This window comes from Apaloderma vittatum, unplaced genomic scaffold (assembly GCF_000703405.1).
Source record: "Apaloderma vittatum isolate BGI_N311 unplaced genomic scaffold, ASM70340v1 scaffold13196, whole genome shotgun sequence".
Lineage (NCBI taxonomy): Eukaryota > Metazoa > Chordata > Aves > Trogoniformes > Trogonidae > Apaloderma > Apaloderma vittatum.
In genome coordinates this window covers 119,497-133,147 of record NW_009721371.1, presented here as the reverse complement: position 1 = coordinate 133,147, position 13,651 = coordinate 119,497, and the positions used below count along the sequence as shown (strand labels likewise).

Here is a 13,651-nt window from a genome sequence, read left to right as displayed (position 1 = left end):
GGAACCCCATCTGCAGATGTTATTCGGCTCTTCTAGAACAGGTGAGGCAGCCCATGGAGGGTCCTGGGAGCCCAGCAGCACTTAAGACACTGGGGGATTTGCGCCTTATCTTCAGCTGCAGTAACTGCGTTAGACCCTGTTCCCAGCTCTCTATTTGCAGAAGAAAGGTGACACCCCCTTCCCTTCTTTGCCTGATATTCCTAGATTTGGCATCACTTCCCACTTGCTCATGGGAAGGAAAAAGAGAGAGCAATGACTTTGTTATTTTGGCTTGTTTTACGATGGTACTCGGCGTTTGGTCAGTGGAGACACCCTCCATACTCTGTGTTTGTTGCCATGTTTTCTGAAGCCAGCGGTCGGTTTGGAGACAGGACTTGGCTCTGTGTGGGCAGTGTGTGCTCCCCGGGGACCTGTGAAGGACAGAGGATCCTGGTGATGAGCTCGCTTACACTGGTTGCACTGGCCAAATGCATGCAAAGCAACAAGCGCAGGAATGAAGGTACCACTTGGGGGGCTGGAAGAGGCTCAGCCAAAATTAGCGCTGGCATTTTCCTAGGGGGATCAGCCAACACATCAAACAAGCTGTAAATAGCAGTGACTTACTGAAGGCCTTGGTGTGGGGCCCTCTCAGCCCTTGTAGGATGAGGGGAAGAAGGTGGGCTGCCTCTCCTGTGAGAGCCTTTTACCGATATATCTCCAAATTACGTCACTGCCAGGCACCAGAAATAAGGCGCGAAAAGGCTGTTTCATGGCCTTTAGAAAATAAGCCTGAACTCCTTTCTCACTGACAGAAATGGCATCTTCAGGTCCCTGGAAGGCAAAGTCTAGCCTTGTGCTGGTAGGCCAAGTCTAGCCTTGTGCCGGTAGGCCAGCTGCTAGCTGGCAGTACCAGTATTCCCAGGGGAGTCTGGGCTTTGAAGGAGTCCTGGCAGTCTAGTTGTAGATCACTGTGCTCTCCACTTCTCCAAAGTGCTTTCAACTCTAGGGAAGGTAATGTTTTTCTTTCCCCTCAACCCCAACTCTAGCATCAGAGGATGTTTTCTGTCATTTCCTACTGTTCTGTAGTGACTCCTGTTTAGAGCAGGATTTCCTTACCTTCACCCCCCAGCCATTGCTTCTTTATATCTGTAGCACAGCCTTGTTAATTTTACAGAATCCTTTACACACCCCACTGTTTTGAAGTGGTTTCTGGGGACCTCTGAGAAAGGGCACCGTGTAAGCATATCCAGTCAAACTGAAGAGCTGCAGGGGCTGACGTACATGCTCTTTAGTTCCTCGTCCTCCCTTTTTCCTCTTCCTTGCCCTCTTTTTCCTTTGGCGTGTGTGCCCCTTATTGAGAGCTGCTGGCAGAGACCATCCCTGGGTTTGTTGCATCATGTTGGTGTGCTGCTGGCATCAATGTCACCAGAAACATCTGACCTGCATGTGGGCCTGAGAACAAGCGCTTTGTTGGGAAATGTGTGTTTGGCGTGTGGATATGGGGAGAAAGTGGGTGGAATGGGCGAGGGTGAAGTGAATGAAGAGGGATGGGATGGGGAGCTTGAAAGCTGGAATGCTGAGCAGGGCGAGATGCTTGCTTGGAAGGGGAGGTTTGTTGAAATGCCTTGCTGTCTCTTTCTCCTCTTGTTGTCCCTCTACTCATGAGTGTTTAGGAACTGGCTATCCTGCATGTAGCCAATGTCCACCACACCTCAGGCATCCAAGTGTGAGTGGATGTACATGTCTGGAGCTCTGGGCTCTCTTGGGACAGAGCAAAGTAATAATTGATTTGGTGTCCCTGCAGAATTAGGTTTGCATTGTTCCAGCTCTGAATTTATGCCAGGATTTATCCTTTCAAGTTGTGGGGAAGGATCTGTTCCTTTCAGCTTTCTCCCAAGGCCTTTAACTTTGCAATAACAGCAACTTTATAAGTGGGGGCAAATATCAATTCCTGTAGATGAGGTTGCACAGCCTTCTTGCAATATCCTGTAATATTCTGTTTTCAGCTGTGTATAGTTTTGACAACCTGTAACCACTTCTGTTAAAATACACCCCAGCAGTATCTATGCTTCAGCATGATTTGAGATAAATTGTTTGCTTTTTTGGGGAGCTTAATTTCAGAGAATCACACAGGATGTTAGGGATTGGAAGGGACGTTGAAAGAACATCTAGTCCAACCCCCAATTTCAGCCAAGATTATTCAGCTGTTCCTTAGATCTGGGCTGGGAAAATGGTCTTACCTTTATCCCTGTTGAACTTATCCGGTAACCAAGTTTTTACTAAATCCCTGATGATTCTGTATACTTGGAAGCGTGAACTTGGCAGCTGGCCAGGGCATGCCCTTAGGGAAAGGTGTGTGACTCTTGTCATTACTTTGAATAATCTGTCCAAGTCTGGCCAAGTTATGAACCAGCAGATGCCATTGGCATGTACTCCTTGCATCTAAATTCCCTGAAGAATTCCTCTTGACAGTGTGTCAGAAACAGCCCTGCAATAAGGATCAACTGGAAAGGCAAGGGCAGAAGGAGTTTGTCATTGAAAAGAAGGCTGAGGAGACTTTCTGTAGTAGAGAAGTCTATATTAGTAGCCCAAATCTCATTATTTCTTTGCTGTCTGGAATGATTTGCAAAACCTTTGGCTACCTTGCCCCTCTTCCAGCTGAGCTAGTTTGTGCCACATAGAGGAATATGAGATTCTACAACTATAGCCTTAGTTCAGGTGTTGTGAATCTATTAGTCATAACCTGTGCAGGTGTTAGTACATCACCCTGTGGAATTTAGAAATAAATGATCTTCACAGAACTCATTCCCCATCTGGTTGCCTAGTATTAAAAGACTATGACTTTGTGTCAGAGACTTATGTTAGAATCTGGCAGAATTAAGGATGCCTTTTTTTTTTAATTTTTTGGTTGGTTCTGTTGTTTTTTGGGTTTTTTTTTGTGTCTGAGGTAATGTATCTCCATGCAGCAGGAGTTTAGTTAGTAGCCTGCTGCACAGTAATATTGCTACAGTGTGCTGGACTGAGTGACTCAGCAAAGATGCTTTGTAGAAGCTTGTAGAGTCTTCACATGTCTTCATCACATGTCTGGGCAGTGAAGCGAAGAGATAATGGAGGCCACTGGTCTGTGCTGGTTAGCATAACTTCTCCTAGCTTGCTCAGACTTCTCTCTTTCTCTTTTCCTCTCTCTCCCTTTCTCTCTCCACTTCCTTCAGTGACAGCACCCCAGCGAAGGCAAATAAAAGCCCCTCGCCTCCACCAGATGGATCTCCCATCACCAGCCCAGAGACCAAGACTGTCAACCATGAGCTGGAACCGTCCACTTTGGAAGCGCCTGGGGCAAGCATCCCAAAGTCACCATCTCAGGTAGTGTCCCCATGACATTGACCGTGTCTCTGCAGTATGACCACTGATGGCACAAGCTCCGGGAGTCAAGAGAGATCCATCAGTTGCTTTTTTGAACCTCTTCTCTCTACTGAGCACAGAGAATATGACATGACAGTTACTCTCCTTGACTGGTTCCTGAGAATGCAAGTTGCTAATTAGTCATCTCTATATCATATAAGGAAGAATTAAGCTGTCTGTGAAGGCCTCTGTAGGAGTCAGGGCAGTAATACATTTTACTGTCCAGTAAGATGGCCAAGAAGATCCAGGGAGGATGGAGTTGTAGCTAGACAAGAGAGTTTGTTATTTACGTTTGAATTATCCTGTGGAACTCAATGATCTAGTTTCTTCTCAAGAACTTCACAAATGTAGGAAAGTTCAAAGAAAAAAGTTCATTGTTGATAGGGAGAACATTTGTACTTTGCATGATATTTTTCTTTATTCCCCAGATAAAATTCTATGCTAAAAATAAAGGCATTATATTCTTATGCTATGAAGAAATTAGGTGGGTACCAGGAAGAAGACTGTCCATTGTATGGATTTTGATACCTTCTGCGTGGGTTTTGTTAGTCCTTTCCTCACACAGGAGATACCCAGCAACACGTTTAAAATGGCAGATGTAGCTCCTGCTACTCAGTATATCATATGATATCTTTTACTTCAGAATTTAAGGAAACTAAAGCATTTACTTCTTCCCATCCCTCCTAACTGGAAGTAGGGAATTTGGTAGGGAAAAGTAATAACTAGGCCAAGTTTATGTCTGATGCCAATCCTTGAATTTCAGTAAGTGGGGCACCAGGGAGGAGTCTTCCTTTAGCTAACAGGTTCTGGCCAAACTGGTGAGAGGAAACTTAGTACTTCTGAAAAGAGATGGTGCAACCCAGAACTACTTTGCTGCCTCATATGAAGCACTGTGGTTCCAAATCCAGGTGTTTGGTGTAGGCTCTCTACTGTTTCTGGATAGCATCTCACGCTACTTTTCTCTCCACCTGCATTTTTTATTTTCAGGATTTTCTAGCCACAAAAAGGGGATGTTTGTACATTTGCAAAAGAGGCTTTTCCAGCCCTGTGAGATGTACGGATGCCCGTCAGTGTCAGGACTTCTGCAGGGTTTCTGCACTGCTCCACAGTGAATAGCCTAGAGTGGCTTCACCACCACCCTGGCTAGGACTTTGGAGTAGGGTATGTGTTTGGGGAAGAGAGCACAGAGCATCCAGAACTGCCTTTCTGTTTTTTTCAGATTGCTATGACTTTATTGAAATTCGGATCAAGAAATCATACCGGTTTATTGAGCTGTTCACTGCCGGCTTTACTCAGCCTGCCTGTAGACTTTTTTTGCTGATTTTGGCTTCTTCTCTTTCCTTTAAATAGTACACATAACCCTTGTTTTTGCCAGCCTGCAAGTGTTTTCTCATTCACTTGCTGCCTTCCTGCCCACAGGAATGGGGCTGGAGGCACCCCTTGTTGAGCAAGCAGAATATTCCAGTGCAGCCCTGGCTAGAACCACAGGCAAGACTGAAATGGGATTTGCAGCTAATGCTGCCACCGCCTGGCAGCTCTTTGCCAATCTATATTTAATTCGTTCTCCCAGGTCTCACTAGAGTGAAGAACAAGAGCCCCCACTCCATACTCGTACCAGGTGCTAAGAGATGGAGCTGGCTCCAGAGGGAGGGAAGGCAAGGACAGGGGTGTCATATTTGGAGCGAAGACTGGGGTTTGTTTGGATAAAATCTAGAAACTAAGTGTGTGTCAGCTTGCCAGCCAGCTGGAAAACACAAGTATTTGACTTTAATACTGAAATCTTCACAGGTGTCATTTGAGATTTGTTCTAGGGTCCTCCTAGGGAGGCTAGGGGCCTCATCCTCTAGGGGGGAGGATGAAGCAAAAAGCAACAAGTGAGTATGGTTCTCTGGCCTCTTCTTGTCTGAAATACCAATGCAAACCAGAAATGAAGGCTGTGGAGGAAAGACAGCAAAATAGGAAAGAGCAAATAAATGCTAACTAAATTTTGAACTGTTCCCTATGCCAGGAAAAAAAAGCTTTTATACTCTTACTGTCCTTTAATTCTTGAAAACAGCTTATTTCTGTCTTTTGGAAGAACTGAACGCTATCATCTTTCCACACTGAGTAATTTGATGATGAGACGGGACTTCAGGGGTCTGTGAAATTTCAAATGTCAGATTTTTGCTCTCAGTTACACCACTGAAACACTGTAATGACACTTTTGAAATCAGTGCAACTGTGTTGAATTTAGATAGGTAACACTCTGTGGGATCCAAGTCAGCAGAAGAATTTTAGAGGATTTGTTTTGTTCTAGGCGACAAAGTTGTTGATGCTTGATGAATTGCCAGGTATCGCCCAACATTAGTATGCAGTCCTGTTGTCTTTGAAATGTGGTTTTAGACTGCTGTTGGAGGTAATGCTGACACTGTGGAAGTGGTGGTCTCCAAGGCACTAATGCACTGGAAGGAAGAAATAAATAGCAGAAGAGGCAGGATCTTTTTCACTTCAGGGTTTGTAATTGGAGCCTCCCCTTTCTGCAGAGGGTGGCTCTGTTCTGAGAATAGCTTTTCACAGAAATTTCTGGTCCCTTCCCACAACTGGCAAGCAGGGGAGTTTCAGGAAGGGATTGTTCTCAGGGAATATGGACACACCATCTTCCGCAAACAGTGAGAAGTTGGATTTTTTTTCCCTAGCCAGCTATTCAGTGAAAAATATATTTACATACTCACCTTTTGTAAAGTAGGTTAACCCAGTAGAAAACTGGGCATATCTCAGTCTGAATAAATGCCTTGTAGAGCTCAGTTGTATGCTGGAGTGTGTGAACACAGGACTAGGAGCTGGGGATTGTTGCATTTCGGATCTGGGCCTGGCACTGATATACTGGGTATCTGTTGTCAGACCTCTGAGTCTTGCTGCCTTAGGATCCTGGGTATGACGAGATGACAGGGAACCGCTTGAAAGAGTCCAGCACACAGGCAAAAAGGTGATTAAGGGAGTGGAACATCTCCTTTATGAGGAAAGGCTGAAGGAGCTGGGTCTCTTTAGCTTGGAGGAGACTGAGGGTCTTCTAACATGATTGTGCGTATACGGATGAGTTAGAGTTACAGGATCAGACTTTGTTATGTGTTTTCTGGAATCTCCATTTGGCAGTGAGTTCATTAGTGTCAATGCTCACTGGTGAAACTGAGAGCAGAGTTAGGCCCACAGCAGTGGTAGCTTCTCAAGAGTTTGAATTACCTAAAGCTGAGAAGTGGCAAGATGCTATCAGGAGCTTGTTCCGGTCTCTCTTATGGCACACTGATAACCAAGGCACCAGGGAACCGGTGCTGGGCACATCAGAGTCTGTTCTCATGATCACCTGCCTGTAAGAGGACAAACTGAGTCTCATCTTTTATTTTCTTAGGTGTGGTAAGTATGGCAAAAGGAGGCAGTGCTGGCCTGGTCTATTGAATTGTCTTCTCAGTAATTGATCTGCTCCCTTCCCAGTGTTTTTCTGAAGGTTGCACATGCTTTAATTATGTATGCATGTCCTGCCAATGCATATTAATTTTGTTACGCTTCTCCTCTGCAGAGGGAAACTTGCCCGTGGCTGAAGTGTAACTAATGATGCCAAACCTTCTCTGGAGGCGTGTGGTTGTTTTGTTTCAATTCCCATTCTCTTCAGATGGAGTTGACTGGACCCTGCTCTGTGCCTGTGGTTGTGATTTCCCGCACCTCCAGTTTTTGTGGCTAACCTGGTTCCTGTTTCTGGTTTTTTTGGGTGTCGCCGTCTGTGCTGTGGCCGTGTGCTCACTTGCATGCAGTTGAGGAAAGGGCCTCCGGTGCCTCCGCCTCCAAAAGTCACCCCTTCCAAGGAGATCAAGCAGGAGAACATCATCAGTCTGTTTGATGACAATTTTGTCCCTGAGATAAGTGTGACAACCCCTTCGCAGGTTAGCTGCTATGCCCTGCCTTATATTTGTCTGACTCTGAACTTTTCCTTTTCACCTTTCTTCTCTTTGGAGGTGTCAAGCCATGAAACCTGGTCAGGTGAAAAAAGAAAGAACATTCAGCATTGGATTTCAGAAAGCAAAGGGTTGGGTTAGATTAGGAGGCTTAGAAGGGAGAATGGCTAGAAGGCAGCTTTGACTAACATGTTGGGAAGCTTTCATTCATAGAGGAAATGGTAGAAATGCAACTGGTGAAGATGTCAGTAAGTCATCACTGCATTGGTTCAACAGCAGTACACATGGGTTATGCTCCTCCTCGTATCCCACAATATGTTCTCTCCAGACCCACTGATCCTGGGTGTGGATGAAGCAGTGTTTGCTGCTCTTGTACATCCCCAAGAGCTGATCCTGCCATCTGTGCCAGGTCTGGGAGAAGGCAGTTTTGTACTGTCTATGCCTTCACACATGGGCTTTCTGGTTTAAAGCCCACACCTGCACAGGAAAGGCCAACAGGAATTGCATGAAGTTCTTTATGCAGAGAACAGGTACCTCCAGTTTAGATGGGCAGGACTGTGCCCGCTATGAATTCAGGACTGCTGACACAGTTTGTCACTCTTCACCAGCCAGCGATTCCCATCAGAATATTTCTTTCTTGTCATATGGCATGAATCCCTGAAAAAGGAAAAACATTTCCAAATTATATATAATCACTTTCCTTTTGATTTACACCATTGCAAGAGAGGATGCCCGGCTGGGGAACTCTGCATTATATCTGGGATAATGTCAGTGCTTATGTATATAGCAGCCTGACCAGATTTCTGGCTGTATCATAGATACTTGCATCCACTTTACATATATTTTCTTTCCTGAATGCTTGTTAAAGCATTGGTACTCATCTGTGACTCATTCCCTAACTTTTCCGTGCATCATGCTGCTCCATTGCCTGTCGTTTGCTGCCTTCCACCCAGCTGAGGGGCAGAGGTGGAGTGGGGAGGGAAGGAAGTACATGTCAGATTTTTCATTACAGTAGATAAAGCTGGCAGAGCAGAGAGAAGATTTAAGAGCAGTGTTGGAAGGTGGGGACCACAGGCAGCTGAGCAGCTCTTTATCATTTTGTGTGCTTTCTTCTCCTGTATCGTAATGGACAGCTCTGTCTGCCCTGTGGTTTGTATCATGTATCTCCATGTAGACGCCAGCCTCTAGTCAGATGTAATTTTCTGCACCTGATGAGTGCTCTGACCCAGGATGGCATCTGCTGTGACTTTCAGTCAGATGGGAGTTCTGAGGGAGGACTCTGGTTGCCAGAACCTTCTTCACTGAAGCACCCTGCAGCCACTAGCATTCAGTGTGTTGCCCAGGGCCATCTGTGTCAAATGTCTTGGCTCCAGTGAGCTGTCTTGTAGGAGGCTGGGTAAAGGCAAGGGGTGCTAGCCCTTGCATGTAAGTCTTGAATGGCAGGTAAGATTATTCCATGACTGGAGTCTTTGATGTCTCACTACCAAGCAAAACTAAAGATTGGGATTGGAGCCTTTCTGATGAGTGGCCTGGATGTGCTGGAGCCAGTTGTTTTTTGCATACTGCTCAGGATTTATTGTGGGATACAAGAGCTTGGGTCCGTGTCCTCATCCTTGTGGATCTCAAAGATGTTCATAAGGGAGGGAAAAGTCTATAAGAGAATTGGAGTAAGAGGAAACTAGAGGAGGTGAAAATGCTGGTGATGTGGGTTGTGTTCAGAAGACTTTCTCTTAGATGGTGTCTCTTGCTACTTTTGAGGAGTTTTTCTGTTGTGGAGCTATGATGTAACTGTGGAGAGCAACTTGCCGCACTTTGTGTGTTGTTGGAAAAGTAACTGAAGCAGTAGGGGCAGTGGGCTGGGAGGTCAGTGGAAACGGGCAAATCTTCCTGGAGAGAGCAGCTTCCTCCAAAGCTGAGCAAAAAGGACTGTCTTGTAGTGGTTAGGTTTAATCTAAATATCAAAAGTGAGAGTTCAGTTTTGATTACTAATGACTCATACCCTTCGTAATGCCGTTTTATTAATGGTAATCAGAGAATGTTTTGTCATTCTTTAACTAGAGCATTAATCAGTCAAAGGGAGGTTTTTTTGCTGACTTTGAAGAGAGTAGCAAAGCTTCTCAAATTTATACTTTGTTAGAAAACTTGAATGTGCATATTTCTGGGATGTCCAGAAATGGAGACCATTGAAAACAGCATTTTTGGATTGGGAAGTGGTTCAAATCCCTTAGCTAGGGTGAGCTACCATATTCTGTGTTCCTGTCTCAGAAGGCAGGAGGGGGTTAGGAACTCCGGGAGTTAGCTCCCAGGTCTCTCAGACTTCTTCCAGCAGTGTGAGTGGTTTTCTGCCTGGATCTGTGTTTCTGAGAGAAATTGTGTAGATGGCAGCTCTTCTGTGTGTGTCTGAGGGAGTCTGTCCTGGGCCTTCAGTACAAAGGCAGCTGGATGAGCTGTGGGGAACAGATATAAATAGCAGCCCTTTTGATTTGTCAGTGGCAGTGATCCTCTTGACTACAGCAGGTAAATTGCTTACACTATGTCAGCTCATTTGACCAGGTGGGAAAAGAAATGGGTCCTGTGGAAAGGGCTCAGGTTTGGTTTACAGTGGCACCCAGGTGAGCTGCCCGTGATTACAGGCACTGAGCAGTCAGGAGTCACATCAGGTGTTTGCACTGCCACCATGTCTTCTGCGCTTGCAGCCTTAGTTCCTGGATATCACATACCTTCCCTCTGTTACGTGTGTGTGCACACGTGCGTGTCTAATGCTCGTACTGCTTTTCTTCCTCACTGCTGCCAAGTTTGATGCCCCTGGGCCCTTCCAGGAGGGAGCCAGCCTTTTGGATCTGGATTTTGATCCCATTAAACCAGATGCCACTGTAGGGAAGACCCCCACACCTGCCTCCCAGGTTGGTTCATATCACCATTCCTTCTCCTTTCGTAACTGTCTCGGTGCCAAGCGGGGTGTGACCTCCACCCATGGGAATGATAACATGGACCTGAGCTGTGGGTGGCTGAGCCGGGTGCCCAGACCTGTGCCTTGCAGGTGGGCACCTCGGTCTTCTCTGCTGGATGGGTAAGTCCAGTGAGAATCAGCCTGGCCACAGCCTAGCCCTGGGTGTTTGTGGGATGCTTGTGCTTTGCTCTGATGATCTACTGATGACAACTCGTTAACTTAACGTATGTCCCTCCTCTGTGTACCATATGGATTTAAACTGTTACCCTCTGAATGGGAATTCAACCTCAGTTCTGTGCTCCTGCTATAAATTGCTGTCAAAGGGATTTTTAATAAACAGACACTTAACAATCTGCAGTTACTTAAGATGAATAAAAATGTAGGTAGATATTCAAGTGATGTGAAGCACTTTTTTTTCTGGGTTAACAAAGGCTCTGCTCGTAGTTAAGATGGAGCTTCTTCCCCGAGCACAGTGCCACGCAGTGCAGTATCAAAAAGGAATATACCTAGTTCTGGTCTGGCCTGTACCTGGTCCTGGCCACTGTCAGAGGCAGGTGGACTGTGCTTCATTTTATGTCTAAGTGCCTGGAGACTTTGAAGTACATCCTGAACCTGGCTGTTGTCCTCACCGAGACTTTCCATTTCATATGTGTGAAGTGGTTGCCACTGAAATCTGTAATAAACATAATTTGGATGTTTACAATATTTCTCCAGTGTCATCACTTCAAGTAGGCTGTATGACACAGATTTTTCTAGCAATAAGACCTCTCTTATTAGAGAGATCAATCATTAGGCATTTGGTTCTTCTAAACTAAAATACAGTATCTGCAAGATTATCATAGTTTGATACACACCGATAGGGTAAGGTACCACTTTCTGGAACCGCAAGTGGGTAGATATGGCATTTCATGTCTGCTTGCCTGACTCAACAAGCTGTGTGCCAGAATGAGCTTTTCTGTAAATTTATTTACTGGGATTTTATTTTTCCCTGAATCATCAGTTGTAACTTGGATAGTTTGGTATAACAGCGTAGAACACAAGTATAAATTTGTCTGAAAATGGAATTGTTACCCTTCTAGCAAGCAACCAATATTACAGAGTGTTTTTTTCAAAATGGCTCAGCAATAGTGTATTTGGTGCTCTAATGTATTTATCATTAGCTTCAGAATCATTAAAAGAGTCTGAAACCAATACTTTCTAATGGTAGTCACAGTACAAAACCTGGTTAAAACCACCTAGTTTTCAAAGCAGTTACTTATTTCCTAGAGGGTGGGCACTATGTCAAAATGGTTAAGATGTTCCACTACTGCTCCAAAGATACAGTTGAAATCTTGTTCTCAAATCATACTAACTCTTACTGAGTGTGGGTATATCGGAGCATATTTAACCTGGATGGACCACAAATTCATGAGTTTGGGAGGGTTTTTTGTTTGGTTTTTTTTTGATTGTGTGCTCTGCCACTGATAACTGAATGTGACTTGGCTGTCCCCTTTCATACCAGAGGTTAGGAAACACCCTTACTCAAATGCCTCGGTACTTAAATTTGAATATGCAGTGGGGAGGGGTGTATAAATTCAGGTGCTAAAAAATACTTTAAAAATGTGCAGAGATAAGTGCTGTTGAATGTATGTGTATGTCTGCTTCAGTCTGATCAGCATCTGTAATGTTTGTACTCACTGAAATAATCACGTATAAACATGTTTTGTTTTTGTTGCTCTTTGACATGCTTAGTCTTTACCTTGGGATTTATGGGAGGTAAGAACTTCATACAGCTTTTATCTCTCATCATGTTCTGTGCATGTACCAGTGCCATCTCTTTGCACATATCTGTCTTCTTTCTCTTGCTGCTTTTCCTTTCTGCACACCTCAAACTGAAGTTGCTCCTTGTGCTGCTGAGCCCACTTTCGCACCTTCTGTGAAGCCCCAGGGGCAGCCACATGTTTGCAAGTCAGGTCTGGCACTCTGGAACTTAGGTCTCTATCAGCACACAACCCCATTGCCTTCCCCTGCTAATTCACTCATCTTTCCTTTGGCATGTTGCTGTGACATTCTTCTCCAACTTAATCCTGCTGTGCCATCACCCTGACCCTCCACTCCCCAGTATTTCCTAAACTCTGTACATCCTGTTGGTCTTGTGTGCAATACATGAAATGTCTTGGCTGCCCCTCATCCTTACTGCCTGTACCACTGAGTATACATATATGTTTGGAATTTTCTGTGGTGTTTGCTGTTCATTGACTATTGTTGCCAGAAAAGCTGTGAAATAGCTCAGCCTGTGTCTACACTGAAAATTAAGTGCAGGCCCAAACTTATCTGACGTCTGCCTCAACCTCAGCTATGGAGCTTGCTGGAAATGGAGACCCTACACAGCTTCTGCATCTGAACCAAAGCCAGACCCTCATTTACGCCCTGTAGATATATCAGGCCTGAGAAGGTCTCCAATTGCTGCAGATTAGCCCACTGGGAGATATTTCAAGTGCAATTATTTTTGAGCCCCTCTGGACAAACAGCCATCAGTGTGGGGCAGAAAATGCTTGGTGTGGGTACTCACACCTGCTACCTGAGCTGGCTCTGTCCCATGGTGTAGATGTAAACCCATGTCCTTGGCTTATGCTGGGGAATTGAGTCCTGCCAACCTTTCTGTTCTCAACGGCCAGATCACATCCTAGAGTCAGTATTTGGGAGGACTTGACTTAACCCTTGCTGAGAGTCTGGCCCAAGGACTCACTGTGGCCAGTGTTCCTCACATGAGCACGGGCCGTGTCACAAAAGATGTTTCCTTTGTGTGTTTTAACAGCCGTCGGTGTTTAACATCTGTCATTCTCTATGTGCATTGTCAGTCTGTCTTAGTAAGAGAGAAGAGTCTGTGTGTTTTCAGAAGGAAAGGTGTCGTGCCTTTCAAGTGGATAGGTGGGGGTGAGGTATGACTGTATCTGATTGAGGTGTGCTTATGATCTGGGGTATAAAAAGTGTTTTGGAGCATTTCTTCTGTCCTGGAAAATGATTTTGCCCAAAGAACAATTTATTCAGCTGGGGAATGCTACTACAAGATCATACATGGTTAAAAAGCAGAGCTCCCTATCCTTCTGTTGCTCTTCAGGTCTTCTGAACAATTTTGGCTCTAATGTTGTTCTTAGCTCTTGATGAGAGGAGACTTGTTTCCATGGTTGCTGCTTTAGACTGGGCTTTTGTAGGGTTGGGGACTATGAGAATTGCAACACTAAGAAATGTGGACAATGCCTTGTTTCAAATGTGGTTTACTAAGAGTATGAGACATTTAGGCATGGTAAAGCTGGTTTATTCACATGTATTAAAAATGGAAAATCTGTGTGCAGCAGTCTCTATTGTTCAAGTATAAAGTGGGTATCTGATTAGATTCTGCGAAGAGGTGCAT

At 45.0% G+C, this 13,651-nt stretch overlaps 1 protein-coding gene across 1 annotated transcript in view; it reads left to right on the top strand.

Moving 5' to 3' along the window:
- BIN1 (bridging integrator 1) overlaps positions 1 to 13,651 on the top strand; it is a gene marked incomplete at its 5' end in the record, with an annotated part of 51,680 nt that overhangs the window by 29,441 nt on the left and 8,588 nt on the right. The window contains 4 exons of the mRNA XM_009871363.1: positions 3,192 to 3,342; positions 7,167 to 7,295; positions 10,103 to 10,210; positions 11,989 to 12,012. Coding sequence (XP_009869665.1) covers positions 3,192 to 3,342; positions 7,167 to 7,295; positions 10,103 to 10,210; positions 11,989 to 12,012 — 412 coding nt within the window. The remainder of the gene's footprint in view (positions 1 to 3,191; positions 3,343 to 7,166; positions 7,296 to 10,102; positions 10,211 to 11,988; positions 12,013 to 13,651) is intronic.